Source organism: Athene noctua, chromosome 1 (genome assembly GCF_965140245.1).
Source record: "Athene noctua chromosome 1, bAthNoc1.hap1.1, whole genome shotgun sequence".
NCBI classification, from domain to species: Eukaryota; Metazoa; Chordata; class Aves; order Strigiformes; family Strigidae; genus Athene; species Athene noctua.
In genome coordinates this window covers 143853997-143870340 of record NC_134037.1, presented here as the reverse complement: position 1 = coordinate 143870340, position 16344 = coordinate 143853997, and the positions used below count along the sequence as shown (strand labels likewise).

Here is a 16344-nt window from a genome sequence, read left to right as displayed (position 1 = left end):
AGCACAGTGGGACTTCAGTGAGAGCTTTTAAAATGGGCTTTTGACACTTGTGTGGAAGCACATACCAGCTTCCTACTTGGTCAGTTCTGAGTATTTTTTTTTCTTTTCAGTTTGCACCAAATATTGCAGTACCTTCAGAAAATACCACATATCTAAGTCAACTGTCATTCCAAACACACTTGTTAAATGCACAGACATACAGAAAATGCAAAGTTCAGTAAAAAGGTTTCAGACTCAAAAGCATAAAGGGAAGGGGAGAGATTATTAAAAATACCTAAATAGAGGGTCTTGTTTAGGACTTGTTTGTTATGTCAATCAAGCATGAACAACAACATCTGATCTTTCAAAATAAAATTTCCATCTTCAAGAAAACAATGCTCAGTTATATTCAGAGCAACAGAAAGCTTATCTTTGTAAGAGGAAGGAGTAAATAAGTTTTGGGGAAAATGTTAAAAATACTTAGATTTCCTAAAGGGTTCCAAAATACCAGGTATAAAAGTCATCAAATATTTTGTGTTGCAGTGTGCTATTTTTGATGCAATTAAACTTGCAAGAAATGCAAAGATGGAGTTTGTGACAGGGAACAGATGGTTTCCTGACCTACATCAACAAACATGCACAAAAGGGGCAGAGAACCTTGTCATATGCAAATTGTGGGTAAGAAGCTTAGAGTAACTTTCACTTATTTCCCTGCATATTTAAAAAAAAAGTTCTATTACTGTGTGGTATCAATGAGTGCTATGAAATATTTCTATTTGCATTAGCAGAACCTAGAGCAACTTCAAGTTACATAATTTTTAAAAAGTGCCCTCCCACTTTTTGCTAAGTTGGACATACCTATACCTGGACACATAACGGTAAGTGCCCAGTTTCCCAGAGTCCTGTCTAAAATATCCAGAGACTAACACAGTGAGCTCCCATGTAAACTGCCTTAACTAAGTATAGCACTTAATGCAGTAATTTCAGATTCAAGTTTAACTTGTGTATCACCGCTGTGTTTGTTTTTCCTCTTTACTAGAAGTATTTTCAGGAAAGGGAAGACATGAATTGACTGTATTCAAATTAAGATGCTATCTGACTATTAACATTATGCTGTGAACTGTAACAGAACATCAACAGCAGAAAAAACACTAATAATAACTTTATGACTCCATGTGGTTTTATAAGGAAGCTCTTCCTTCTAATGCAAGCCAGGACTAATTCAGGTGGTATTTGTTTAATGGTGCTAGACTAGGTCCAAAGCAGCTCTGAACACTTTTAGGGCTTCCATTAGCCTACTAGTACATAATCATACTCTGGTCTACCACAATTTCTTTAAATCAACATCTCAGAAGTGCACCAAAATTGGTTACTTTAACTCTCAAACATTAGCATTTAAAAAAAATTTCCCCAAAGTATTGCTAAAGGTGTCAGGAGGGGGATGGGGTGAGGGAAGAGGGAAGGAGACAGCCAATGAAAAGTCCTGAATTAAGTTTGGTACCAGCTACAACTGCTGATGTCAAGACAACCTGAATAGCAGCAGCAGTCCTTCTGCTGCAGTGACTAGGCAGCCTAGCAGAGGGGGGACAGACAGTTGGGTGAGAGCTGAACGTCAAAGGCACAGTGAGCGTTTACAGCATTCACTCACCTCCATCTCTGCACCTCTCACTCCCACGGCTTTGTCTTTAGAAACAAAAGGCTGATAACTTTTTCAAAGAAAGGCTTGCAAAGTGCTGAATTGTCCTCAGAGAAGATTGTCTATATCCTTGCAAGAGAAAGACTTATCTGGAACCTGAAGCTTCCATCTCAAGAGGAGCCAATGTCACTGCCTGCTATGGTTATTCAGTTGTAGTTGTTTTCTACGAGTTGCACTTTGTATTCCAGGATCCTGACAGCAGCTTCTTCCCTGCCCTACTCCCCCAGTCTTTTTAAGAGTACTTATTGTTTTAATTCTAAATTACTAGGCTATTTTTCAATACAATAACCCAGCTACTTACTGTATAATCAACGCTTTTAGACACAAGTATCCACCAGGCATTTTATTTCACATAGACATCCATGGGGTCAATTACACTTGCTGTGCAAATCATGCACTCAAGTCCCATCAGTGACACTAGAAATTCAATTATTTTTCTTTCTAGATTAATCTTTTGATGGAGTAGGGGAGAGTTATGCAGCTATTTAATCTGTATACAGATCCAATCTTAAACAGATGGTTTCATAGTAACACATTTGAAAGTGACAATTTCTTACTTTGTCTCAAAACTGTGGCTTTTGGATAGCTGACTGTTGCAGGCTACAGTAGGTTAAGTACCATCAACATCCAAACTACCCAGATTCCTCCTGCTATTGAAACTGAGAAGCTTTCTAGACAGTTGTCGTTTTGGGCTTAAAATGGTTTCAGAAAACTGAAAAGTCAATCACTGCTTTGGCAGAGAACAGTATTTTGTTGTTGACTGGTAGCACTACTTTATTATGCTAGAGGCACAGAGCTTATTTCTACCATCAAGAGATCAAGATATTTTGTCATGAAATCCCACTACTGAACATGCTACCTCACTAGCTCTCCTGCCTCAAGAAGGCAATAGGCAAGTAGTCTAAATGACAGTGTCTTCTTACACAAGCAGAGGACTGTTTTCTCCAAGCTATTACAGTCCATTACATGTTTACCTTTTTTCTTGCTTACTCTATTATCATGTATCACCTGAAAGTAAGGCGATTTAACCGTTTGCAATGCTGTATCTTCTTCATTTTTCTAGCTACAAGGACGATAGATGATGTTGACAAGTTCCCTATTTTCCACTTGGAAAATTTCTCAAACACATATGTACACTCACACATAAACCATATCCCTCATGCTGTTATAGAACAGGAAAGAGGACAAAAAATTTATGCAACATAAACTCCACTGAAATTTCTACAGAGTCAAAAATGAGTTAACACTGTTCCAAGAAGCCAGAGCAGAAGGTTAAGAGACAAGTATCATACAACATAGAACCTATTATCCATTTTAGAAACTCATCAGATATTTTCTCCTTAATAAAGCCCTAACTAGATTTATTAGTGGGAAATATTTAACTAAGAAAACCTAGGGGAAAGTCTGTTGCCTCTCCCTGGAGAGATGGAAAAAAATGAGATAGATGACTGGGTAAAGAACCATCCTACAGATATAGAAGGAGTAGGAGTGTAGGGAAGGGATAGGAGACAGAAGAACTGCAGAATTAACAGAACATGGTTTTTGAACGTGTCTGACACCTTTTCAGTCTGAACTGCTTTAGTGAATAACCCTGAATGGAACTGAATGAAACACACTGTGAATCTATAAAGCTCCCTTTTAAAGAATAGAAATGAGGCAGATCCATGTTGCGAAGGACAGGTAAAACAACTTGCAGGTTCTGGTTTATGTAAAGGCTAGTCCATCCATTGTACAAAGTCAGAGGACACCAGGAGCTCTGCTGGCTGATCAGATGAGTAATGACACAATGAGAGATTCTGGAAGTCATCTTTCTGTCCAGATACAAGCCTTGATAATGGTCACGCCAACTCTGGAAAATTAGACTGCTCAACTTTGTTGTATGTAGATACATCTGTGCCATACAGCTTAAGGCATTGAGTCCAGCAGGAAGAATTACTGAATTCCAGGGCAGGGGGAAGTGTAAAGCAGATGGCTTGGCTTTTTAGTTAAGGCTAGTGGGACTTTTAGGACACAATTTTTTAGTAGCCAGTTTTAAAAGTGCTTGAAGAGCCAACACAAAGCACATCCAAACATGTGAGATCTATTGCCTTACCCAATATTTGTTGTTTTTTACTAATCCAGGGCTTCTAGCAATATTCCCAGCCACAGGAAACAGATCCAGCTGACAGTTAAGTGACATTAAATCAAGTCACAAACATTAGTAACAAAGCACTGTACCCAGAAATGGTGCGAGTCTTCCTTGGGAAACCTTAAGCCTTTTTTCCATTTGTTTAGCCTGCCTAGATGAATCAACCTACAAATGATGCTATCCAGTCAATTTGAATTTTAAAGCTACCTGGATCAATAGAAATGCATTTGCACATAGTGATTTCTCTTTTTCCTCTCAATTCATGTCAAAGAATAAAAGAACTTTGTTAGTTGTGGGATTAAACTCTGGCAGCTTCAGTTTTTATATTTAATAGGAACAGTCACATCAGTAGCTGAAGTCTGGTCTTGAAAGTCAATTTAGTCAAACAGAAGACAGAAGTTTAATTGCTCTATGTTTTTATCTACCATACTTGACAAGACATTCAGCTTTTGTCACAAAAAGTACCTAAAAGTAATTATTCCAAAATTACTCCAGCAATTCGGAAAAGTTATGTAGATCTGTGGTCTCCTCTTTTCTTATGAGCACAATATATTCTGGTGACAGGAGAGCGCACACTTCATCTTTTAATAGGCGTCCGTCTCTCCCCTGTCAGCAAACAACCAGTAGGACTGAAGCACCTTTTGTTGGTACACTGCTGCATTGCACATGACCTAATACTGCATATAGCCGTACATCAGCAAGAAAAACTTCACTTTCTGAACTTTGTTATGAGCTGAATGGTGTAAACAAACAAATACCAGCCCAAAATATTTTGCTGTCAACTAAGAAGCTGTTCAAGCACAGACTATCTGAAATCATATAGAAAACTGTAAGAAACATCTTAAATGTCAGGAAAATGGAAACTGCAGGCACACCATCCCTACAGACAGGACCTAATGCAGCAGGATCACTAAGAGCAAGATTTCAGAAATCCAAGATAGTAATAAAGAAATAAAATTGAACATTGGGAAAAGGACAAGTGGAAAAAAGAAGACAGTTGAATTTTTTATAGCATCTCTTTATCACTTAAAGATTGTGAGCCAAGTGTTTCAAATCAGATTATTATTTTCATATAGATGCAAAAGTGAAGTTACTTTCCAGCATATAGACCAAAGTCACATGGCACTGCATTGGAACCAGAGGCAAAAGTGGTAGACAAGGATTTAGTCAAAGACATCTAAATTATGAGGTTACATTAAGAGCAGAAAGAGTATCTGATATACTGTCACAGGCATAAAAACTCAGAAACCACTAAAGGTTTTACTAGAACAGGAACAAATTCAGATGCCATACAACAGCAAATATTTAAACTTCTTCCTCTGGCAGTCAGCATTTAAAAAAGTTATTTCCTATAAGTCTGTGTTAGACAACAGTTCTAATTTATCCCAGTGGAAGAATACATTTCATATTGGAATCTAAGTCTGTGGCTAAACTCAAAGTGACTTTTTAATATATTTAACATACTCTATACATTCTGTGTGTGGCCCTGGACAGTAAATTCAAATTAATCTCTCAGCTGGTGAACAAGCTGGAGTCTTTGTTCCCATCTTGGTCTCAAAACAGTGAGCTAAACTCCAATTGTAGTCTTCATTACTAGGCACAAAGGGTAGAAGAATCACAGCTTGACTTGTAGGCTCCAAAGGAGAATACTTTCTACTGGCAACTGAAGGATCTAGATTTAGATACAGCACAAAATCAATTCAAGTAAGATCACAAAAGATTAGGAAAAGCTGCACTGAAGTGTTGTCAGTGCAGAGTAAAATGCCTCACACATCACTACTTGAGTTTCATGTTATTTGAGTAATTATTACTAAGATTCACAATCTATTTTTCATGCATTTTCATTCAGTATCAATTTCGCTAAAGGTATTAGTGACCAAGAACAATACCAGACTGTTCAATAAAAAGCAGAAAAAAAAATCTTTACTTTCTGTTAGAAAGGAACTCAGAGTTTGAATCAGTATTTTGACAGAAAGGCTCCTTTACAAGTCAAGTTTTTGGTTAAGGATCAAACCATAGGCCTCTTACTTTTCAAAGCATCTGGTGATATTAAAAGCAGAGCTGAACAGCATAACCTAAAAGTTGCCTAAACTACAAAAGCCAGAGTTCTTAGAGAAAGTACTCTCCAATTAAGTCCTTTCTTAGCAAAGTCATTCCTGTGCAGCAATTTTTCCACTGCTCATGAATATTTTCAGATCACCTCAGTTGCACAGCAAGAAAAAAAAAAAAACCAAACAAGGTTGGTAGCTTTTAATGCCACTGAATTTTCTAACCCATTTACCTCCTTAGGGGAATAAATCAAAACCTTTATTATGTGTTATCCTGTTGAGATTCAGCCACTCTTCAGCTTTTGCTTTTTACCAATTGTCACCACCTTACCATAACTTTTACATAACTTCTTAGCACTTCACTAGAACATAACTATCTACCTACCATCACACAACTGGCCAGGTCATTTATGTCCTTCTGTACAAAGCAGGTGGTTCTAAGCTTCCCCATATTCAAAGGATCTATACCACCAGCTATATAAAACCAGGCAACAGCTTTGAAACTCCACTAAAAATGCAGGCTGCTTGATTAATCTCAAACTTAATGTTTTGATGACATTGTTGTGTAACTAGAAATGTCTTCAAAAACTGTGGACACACACCACAAGTGGATAAAATACCCCAGGCCATCTCTCACTAGGTGGTAGCTGAGCAGATAAGAACTATCAAGGCCATTTTGCTGCTTCTAGCTTTAGCTCTCCCAGTCAGTAATCTCTGAAGTGACCTAAATTGTCAAAACAAATTTATCTGCTCTGTTACTACAGCACTCACATGCAGAGACTTCAAACAGCACAGTGGTTCAGATACAAAAAAGAGTAACTTCAGGTTTGTAGCATCAAAGGAGTTACTATACTGTATTTTGAGCACTTACCTATAAAACAGTACAGCATTCTGCACCCAAATCTGTATCACTCAGAAGGAAAGGGCAGTTACACTGCCAGAAAGCAACTAAAGTCAAGAACTCTGAAGGTGAAAACTGTCTCTCCGCTCTTCCATGAATTATCACACCTTTTTACTGGGCTTTCCTCAAGCTGGATACCCAATGCAGTAGGCCTTTAATAATCTCCTGTTAAGTGTTTCCCTTTCAGTTAGTACATTTTCTTAGATTCCTATTGTATTACATCCACAAATATTTTGGACATACAAATAAATTCACATTTTCTATAATCAGACTAGCTTGTAGAATTTAAATATACTTGAGCAGAGTACAAGTATATTTATCAAAGCTAGAAATGTGAATTACTACTGTCCCCTCAATTCGTACATTCCTCAAGTGATTTTGAGTGTTCAGTTTACATACATGCTGGATTTTAACAAAGTATTACATGCCCCCTCTTAAATAAAACAAGTGTTGAAAGGACATTTAATTTCATTTCAGCATCCAACACCACCGATATTCAAAAGTGGTACTGTTAGGAAAAACCACATACTTTGCATATACAACCAGAGAGGAAGAAACGTATCACCAAGGAAGTGGACGTATTTTCCATACCTTAAGCAATCTTAAATCTAAAGAACAGGTGAAGAAATTATTTTGAATGTTTTTATTTAAACCAATATACAAATACAAACATTTGAAGATGTACAAAAATAAAAAAACATTTCTACATCTTAAAAAAGCAGATCAAGCTTACTTTTACATGCATACTCCTTTCTGTAGGAAATCCTAATCACCAGACATTTCTCTGTTCTCTTCAGAGCATTCTAAGCCAAATCCCCTCCCCCAAAATCCAGCCACATGCAAGACAAGTAAAACTTCAAAAAGCTAACACTAAACATCCCTGAACAGATTACAAAAATCCCATTTCTCACTGTCAATAACTACAATAACATATTTCCCTAATGACTTTAGGGCAAACTATGTGCTGATTAATAGTTTACAATTCAAGCTTTCTATAGTTTATTGATATATAACTTGAGGAATGTAGTTAGACTACATTTTTCTTAAGCTATTTTCAGAAATTCAAAAAAGCAATTACAGCTTTGTTGATAGCATTCTTCCTTCCTCCTTCCTTGCCCCAAAGTTTAAACTCTTCAAACAAAAATGTATCTGCAAATAAGAATTAAAAAAGTAGACAAGGCCTGAACCCAAAACAATTGGTTTTTTACATCATCTGCCAACATAATAGGAACTGAAATGATCACCTGATCAACATCGCATTGTACTAATGAATGTAGAGGAAGCATTATCACAATAACACCATTTTGAACCAATCTATAATGTATACCCAAATATTTTTTGCATGAAATTTTGCTCGGTGATATTAGTCAAATTATCTCAAGCAGTGTAGTTCATCTTGATGTTCTGTCATTCTGTATTTTTTATTTAACATTCGGCCAACAGTTTTCTTTTCATGTTCTGGTAATAGATGTGTTTTGGAGCTGAAGTGATATAAAGACAGTTGAAACAAGTCTTGTGGAAAGAGATAGGTGCTTAAACTGACATTACTGGAAAATACATTTTTGGGGCACACAAACCCTTCCTTAGATCTCAAATACAGGAGAAGGTTTTAAAGTTGAAAACAGTTGCTCAACTGACATGAACATGCTCAGTCTCTAACAGAAAAGCAAGTTGATAGTAGTTCAAAGAAAGCTCCACAGGAACAGGTTATATCCAACCTTTTTCTTTGCCATCGCTTCAGCTGTCAACTTCATCCACACCATATAACAAAACTGCTTAGCAAGAGAACAATTAATGTCTACTTGTACAGTGTCCATAACATGGGCACCTAAGCCATAATCTTCTATCTGCTACCTATAACAAATCAGAAATATTTATCTAACCCTATTGTGGAAAGAAATCTCATTAACTTTACCCATGGTGGAGATGAATGCAGGTTGAATACAGGTTTTATAACAGCATCCTGCCTGCGGCACACTTTACTAGCTTTCAATTCTACTGCTTCTACAACTACAACACTTCCCTCTGAAAAATCAAATCATCTGCAGAGAAAACACTAATATTGCAGAAGTAATGTTTAATTCTGTAAAAATAGCCAGTTCAGTATGACACAGACCTCCTCCTCAACATTTTGTCTTCAGGTCATCTAACTGAAAAACACTATTCTGTACTTGGGTGTATGGAATACACTGAAGTGGTTTAAGTTCCTCCAGCAAATTTTAGTCTTATTTCCTGATGTTTTAAAATATTTTAAGATTGTCCTGTGAGCTCATTTCAGCACTAATACATTATATAGAAATTTTTTTAGTCACTAAATATTTATTTTTTTACTCCAGAGGAAAAACTTATTTTTCTAAAATATCTTGAGCAGATTTTTCAGCCATTACACACTCAAAATTTCATGAGGAATACTGTTAGGACTGCTAATATCAGAACATTCTCCAGTTACTGCACACTACTGGTTAAGATTAAACGACAGTGCTGAAAACCACCTTAAGTCTACTGAAGCTTTGCTTTTCTTGCTAAGACGTAAGAACACATCATAGGCAGTATAATTGCAAAATGAGAAGAAACCAAAGAACATGAAATGTATTTATTACCAAGCAAGAACAAACACTGCAAGATTTAACATGGGAGTCATACTTGGAAAAATAGCTCAATAGCAACTTGTAGTAAGATGCAGCTACACATAAGACACTTTCAGGAAGTTTTGACTGCCTAGTCATCTACTTCCTGCAACTAAGTTTCCCAGTTGTGAAACTACAACCACCAAGTACATCAACTGACATCCAGGATCAATATAAAACAGAAAGTTTCCAGTGTAAGGAAATTGCTTCACTTTCAACAAGGGGGGGAAGACACACAACATAGGTTATGAAACAGCAAGTCAGTATCTGAGAGGTAGTCTCGTTGCTCATTTGACTGAGAGGTAGAGCTAGTTAAGAAATCAATAGCTAAAGCCAGTCAAAGTGATATTTATCCCAAGTTGTCTAAGATGAAAAAAATTACTATCAGCCCGAGACTGTTTATGTCACCAGGGATTCAACTGTCACGCTCATACCTACTTGCTCACTTTTACATAGGGAAGGTTACTGTAAAATATCCATTCAGTAAGAATGCTCGCAGAAATAATCAGGGAAACAGCTGACATGACCTTTGGCCATGTGTCGACCAATCCATCTAATTTATACATCTTATGACTATGAAGGTTAATAAAGCTAAACTCTTTTGGCAGGTTGCCATTACTACAAGAACAAATACATACCAAAGGCTAGAAAGAAAGCAAGTAGAGCCTTAAATTCCACAGGGTTTACCTATATAAAAATCTCCATGCAATTTCTTCCAACAGGGAAAAAAAACCAAAATATTTTAGAGATGAAAGCCAATAAGACATAGGGGTCATAGAGTCAATAGGTATTAAAACCCTCATATCTTCAAGTTAAGACATGTGGGTATAGAATCATACATAATGCTCCCTTGGATTGATGTAGACTCTTCCAGGTCCTGAGTTTTGCGGGTATCTGCTGCTCCAATTTTTGTAGTATGTTTGCTGATAAACAGGATACATATCCTGAAGACCTTCTTGTTCCTGTGGCTCTTCAGCCTCACAAGCAAGTTGCCTTCCATTCACAGATTTCTAAATACATACAATTAGTAATCAGTTTCATAGTTCATGTATAGACCTGCAATTCCTATTCTTGTTAAAGCTTTAAGCAAAATAAAAGGTGCATGATTTCCAAAACAGCCCTATGAATCAAGAAACATGAACTTAAGAATTCCCATCACTGACAGACGTATGACGGAAGTGGTAGAACCTACTCAGAGTTAAGCTCATACTTTTGTTTCAAAAGAGGTTAGATTTTAAGGCTGAAGAAATCTAGTAAGCAAAACACAAAATACAAAGTCTGTCAGCACTCCTGTGCTTTGCTATTTTAGTCAACTAGAACTTCAAAGTTCTAGTCTTTATGTATATAAATTAATCCGCAAAACTATCTAGGAAATACAGGATATTAAAATGAGATTGACTCTTTCCACTTCATGGATAGCAAACTCACACATTCAATGGCTACTGACTACAATGGACAAATGCTTTGCCCTTCATGAAGAACATCCTTATAAGCTTATTTTAAGGAACAAGATGAAACCAAGGAATTCAAGCCATACTATTTACCATGTGTTGCAAGTTTCCAGCATCTCTCTCTCTGTACTGGTTTTGCAAAGCAAAATGTTCTTTCTGAAAGAAGAAAAGTTACAGTGGTAACAAGTCAAAATTCAGCACTGCAGAATAGGTTTGGTTTATACAAAAATGCTAGCCGTCACAAAACACACTCTGCCATGAGCAATGCCTGAACTGACCACCATTTAGAATACTTCTTACAAGCTAATCTCTGGCAGAAAAAAGAAGATGCTCTTGTCAATTTAGGAAGTCTTATTTACACATATTTAATTTTGACTTTTTCATTTAATCATAAGCATGTTTGAGAAAGATTAAAGCCCTTTATTATAACATGACATTGATTTTAGATAAGCCACAGGTTTAAAACAACATAAAATCCAAAATCACTTTTACAGTATAAAGTTTGCACAAGCATATGGATAAATGCCGAGTCTGATATTGAACAAAAGTATTTAACTGAAAATGAATTTAATTGTACACTACCGAGAGCAAAGGGAGTGTTTCTGTTTCTTAATTTGATAAAATTAAACAAAGTACTTACTACTGAATATTCAAAAACATCTAATGAGACTACACAAAACAAAGGAAATGCTTTTCAGTAAAATTATGCTCACCATTTATAACTTGTCTACAGAAGTTTATTTTGCTGACTAATTTTCCAACTGACAGTCCACACCGCCTAGATATTTTACCACTAACTTTTACTAAACCTGTTTCTCAAATTATAACTCTCCAAAATATTCTTTCAGAAGTCTAGTAAGGCCCGACAGCTAGATGTAAATCAGGAATTATTAGCATTCTATTCACAGGACAAGAGGTAACAGGAAGCAAAATCCCCCCAAACATGCAATGCATGAACACACTACATCTCAAAGTCAACTACAGGTCTGCTCCTGCTGTTCAATATGGCTTGCCAATAAAAACATAGCCATATACAGTAGAAAGTTTTGCAATTTGAATAGGAGACCGTTGCTTGATTCCTTAAGCCCATTAGCCCTTTAGAACATTGTCTATGCTAGAATAGGAAAAAAGCCCCAATTTACCATCCTGTGAGGTCCTGATGCCTGATTCACTCTCCTGCTTAAAAAAATAGCCTTAGAAAGTCACTTTCTTTTGCAGTTATTCACCCTTTGTTGATTCTCAAAGAACAATCTCACCAGCAAGATCCACACAGTTTTACAGACTGCTTGAGTTTCAAAACTTAATAGCACCATATCACCGCTATGGTAACAAAAAGGCCTTAGAGCTGACAGTGATCTAGTGATCAAAGCATCTGAGGTCTCTCTCACTTAACTCTTCATCAGGTCTCCCAGAAACTCTGTAATAAAACCAGAGGTTCTCAGGTAGCAGTCGTTGTTCTCTGCCCTACCTATGCCTTTCCTATACATATCCTAACAAAACTGTTCCTGTACATACAGGGGCTCTGTGACAGCTTTGTGAGCTAATGAGTTGAGCCTGAATACACATCGTGAACACCAACATTCCCACCAGTGGGACTATGCTTTGGCCTGACAGAAGCACCCTCAATTTGAAAGAACAAATGCACTATCAATTACGAGTATAAAAAATGTACATAACACAGATATTACTCCTGTCCATTAGAGTAGGTATGGGTTAAAGAGTGAAGACATACACTTCTAGACAAAAATATATTAGAAAGTTTCTTTATCTTGTCACTTCTGAGACACTTGGTTAATATTAGTACTCCCGGTGTTTTAAGGAGGCCATAGCTGTGGCTTATTTAGTATATACTTAATGGCAACTAAACCAATATTCAAGTACACAAATGTTTCACAACCAGCTAGGCTGAAATCATCTAGCTTTAAGAAATAATACCAGATGGAAGTCTTGCTCATTGTACATGCCTGAAGAAAAATGAGCTACATGCAGCTTAACAATGTATGGTTAACATGCACATATACAGGAATTACTATTGGTATGTTCTATTGTTAAAAAAACAGCACTACTGGCATATAAATAAGCACACTTACTGTGCTCTTGGAAGTGAGCTAGAAGAATATGGCAGAAAGGAACTTCTGCCAGAATTGATCCAGGCGTTTTGTTGAAGTAGAATCACCCATACTTATGTCTTGCATGAGCAGTGTTTGGAGATACTATTCAAAAGTGGCTTGGACCACAAATAATTTTCCCAGGTAGTCTATTATCTTCTCTGTTCTTCTACTAGCAAGTTTTCCTAATACCCAACAGAAAAATCTTGGTCTTAGCTGAAGGAGAGGAAGTATCTTTCTGTTCTTAATAAGAGTCCTTCACTTAGTAGGAAGAACATAATTTTTCAGAATGGCCAATTGTTTCCTTCAGTCATTATTCATGTACCAATCATGATAAACACTGTTAAAGTGCCCTGCATACCTTCTGATATTTTCAGTGCTTAAAGTGGAAATTTGGTCCGACCTCAAAAGGCAGACTATTACTAAATTCAGCAGCTGCTGGAAGAATAGATGCTTGTCTAAGTAATTTACCACACTGATCCAAAAGGCATCTAGATTTTGCTCCCTACCAGTATCTTGTGACTTTTACTGCTTGACTTACGATCCACTAGCAACATTTCTCAACTAAGCAGTTTCCCCCACCAACCTAGAGCTTACTCTGTAAAGCTCAAGACCTCCAATCCATTCTCCCTCAGTCATCTTCTTTCTTATAGAATCAACCCTCTACCAACCTCTGGGATTGTTTTGGAAAAGATAGCTCAGCTCCTAGAAAATGAGCAATTCTCCTGCTTATGCTGTGTAAAGAAGGTAAGTAAAAGTAGTTTTCTTCACAGTAACATAAAATTAAGTATATCTGCATCAAGTATAGGGTGCCTTCAATTACTAGGTATCAGATTTATTCAGAAAACAGACAACTCTGCACCTTAATACTGCTTGTTTTAGCTTCAGTCTGTCATTAGCCAATTTCACAGCTTCACCATTGCTTTGCCATCAGCAACCTCAAGGTGACCAAGTAGACAAAAAGCTGAAATAACATTACAGTAACTGAAGACAACAGGCTCAGGCATAGCCAAAGGGAACAAACATGTACCTTGAGGTTATGCAGTCACTGGTATGAGATGTCAGAGTGATGACTTGAAAGGTGAAGCTTTATGAAGAAGCAGAACAGTCTTAACAGTTATAAGATTACATGACAAAATGGAAGACAAAGAGCAGATGAACATATGGTACCTGTAATTATCTCCAAAAAGAGAGGGCAGTTGCACTGCATTAATAGCAACAGCATGAAGAAAAATCATTGAACAAGGCTAACCATCACATCAAGAGCTCACTTCTGGAACGGAGTTCATATTAGAACAGAATACAAACAGCGTACAGTTTGTAATTAACCTACTCAGACTAAGAACAGTTGGATGTGATCTTTTCTTCACTAAAGTCAAATGGGTCATAATTTTCAACACCTGCCCACATAAAGTTGCTGAATATTTCCATACAATTAGTAGTTACAGCACTGGTCAACTTATATACACATCTTGAGCACGCAAAATAAGTTAGAATCTGGACAAAGCAAAAGAACCCAGCCTTGGAGCTGTCTCACTTATCTTCCCCTAAACAAACAACCAAAGCACAAAACAAGAGCAGAACACCGTATCCTCAAGAGGACAGGCAATACAAGAACCTCCCAAACAGACCAAACAGCTAAACTAAAACTCAATTAACTTATTTGTAAAACCATTAATTAGAACGTAACTTGTCATTTTGTGTATGTTTATATACTTACCTCTAATACGGTTATATCTAGGAGACAAAGTTCTACCCATTTCAGGAAGAAGTGCTTCCTTGCCCTTTTCCTGGACTCCATCTAATAAATACACTGCACATGTTACAGAGAGCACACCTGAATACCTATTTTCAAATCCCAAGGAACTCAGTTCTCTGTTAAGTTTTAAACTGTATCAAAAGTGGTAGAAGAGTATCTAAATGTTGCATTTTATTTTTCTTCTTAACTTTAGTTTTAAAAAAGAAAATCTGTACTGCAACTATACATTTGCATCTCTGTAAAGAAAGGTATTTTTTTCCAGGGAAGATTTAGTACAACTAAACACACTTCCTCATGAGTAGAAAACCTTCCTAAAATTGAGTCAGCTTACTGTCAGAGGTGCCAGTTTTGATCCAATCACTTTCTGTTTAAACCTTTTCGGGAAGTAACACTTCACTAAAAAAGTGTAAACTCAGTATTTTTACAGTTATACTAGTGACTAATGACACTATGGGGAGAAAATGGAAGAACAACTATAACTAGCTGTCCATTCTAGACTTTCATACAAGTGAGACATTACAAACTAGGAATTTTTTCCCCTTCCTGTTCAGTAGCAAAAAAGTTTAAGTAATAATTTAAAGTCTCATTCAAGACAAATGCAAATAATATTTTCTTGAACATTAGAAACAACATCTGAAAACCCCTACTGGTTAAGTCTTCAATGTAAACAGAGGTCTGAGTGTATTGCACTAATACTGTAGTAGATGTGGTATATTTATCATATTATCAAGAGCCAATACATTAAATCATTTCAGAAATAACACTTTGATCCCTGTTTGCTTTGAGTCTAATAAGGTGTTTCTTACCTTGTCCAGTTAAAAAGCTGACATTTAACATACTCATATGTTTTATCCCTATGGATTTCCCATGTAACAAAAAATTCCTATTCACACTGAGTGGAAACATACCCTCAGAGTCCCACCACAGAATAAATCAACACATGTGTGGTGATCAATCATTTGCCAAGTTCCACCAGTGAGCTCACTTAATCCCTTCATAACCTCAAGCAACTTTCAGACCTATGGAACCATACTAGTGACACATCAATATTCCATTTCAGACATACTAGCGTAAATTTTGGGTAATAATTCTGTTTCTAAAAATCAGTTTAACTATAAACGATATTCTACATGAGCAGTAGTTTACTTATAAAAAGTTGTAACACCATAATTTTTAGATTAGACAGAACTATATTGATTATAATATCAGTTACTTCACACAGAAGCTTTGAAACCTCCCTTTTCAAAAACTTTGTCACCATTATGGTGGAGTAACTTTGTTAGTGAAATGGGCTATTTCCAAACATGCAGTTAATCACCAAATGCCTGAGTTAAAGAATGGCCAATTTTAATCACACCAAGCAATAATACTACCTGAGAATTAAGATTTAGGATACAGCTTACACTATGGTATCATCACTCAATTCTAATTAAGTTCTTCTCGCTATGCCACACTTAGCTGACAGTACGGGGAACAACAGGCTAAAGCAATAGCTTTTACACATTTGCATATTTGGGTCTGGTTTGTGATTCCTACTTTTCCCAACAGCCTCACAGGAGTAGCAGTACAGTAGCTAATTTGCTGGTCTTGCAGCAGAACCGCCACCATCCCCACCCCCAACAAGTATTCATAGAGGTAGATAACATT

The 16344-nt window shown here is 36.6% G+C and overlaps 1 protein-coding gene across 1 annotated transcript in view; it reads right to left on the bottom strand.

The window, feature by feature from the left end:
- Window positions 1–7403: 7403 nt before the first annotated feature.
- Window positions 7404–16344, bottom strand: part of NECTIN3 (nectin cell adhesion molecule 3) — a 70458-nt gene continuing 61517 nt past the window's right edge. The window contains exons 8-9 of the mRNA XM_074898900.1: window positions 10924–10986; window positions 7404–10389 (exon numbers count right to left, since the gene is read on the bottom strand). Of these exons, the coding sequence (XP_074755001.1) occupies window positions 10213–10389; window positions 10924–10986 (240 nt within the window). The 3' untranslated portion in view covers window positions 7404–10212. The remainder of the gene's footprint in view (window positions 10390–10923; window positions 10987–16344) is intronic.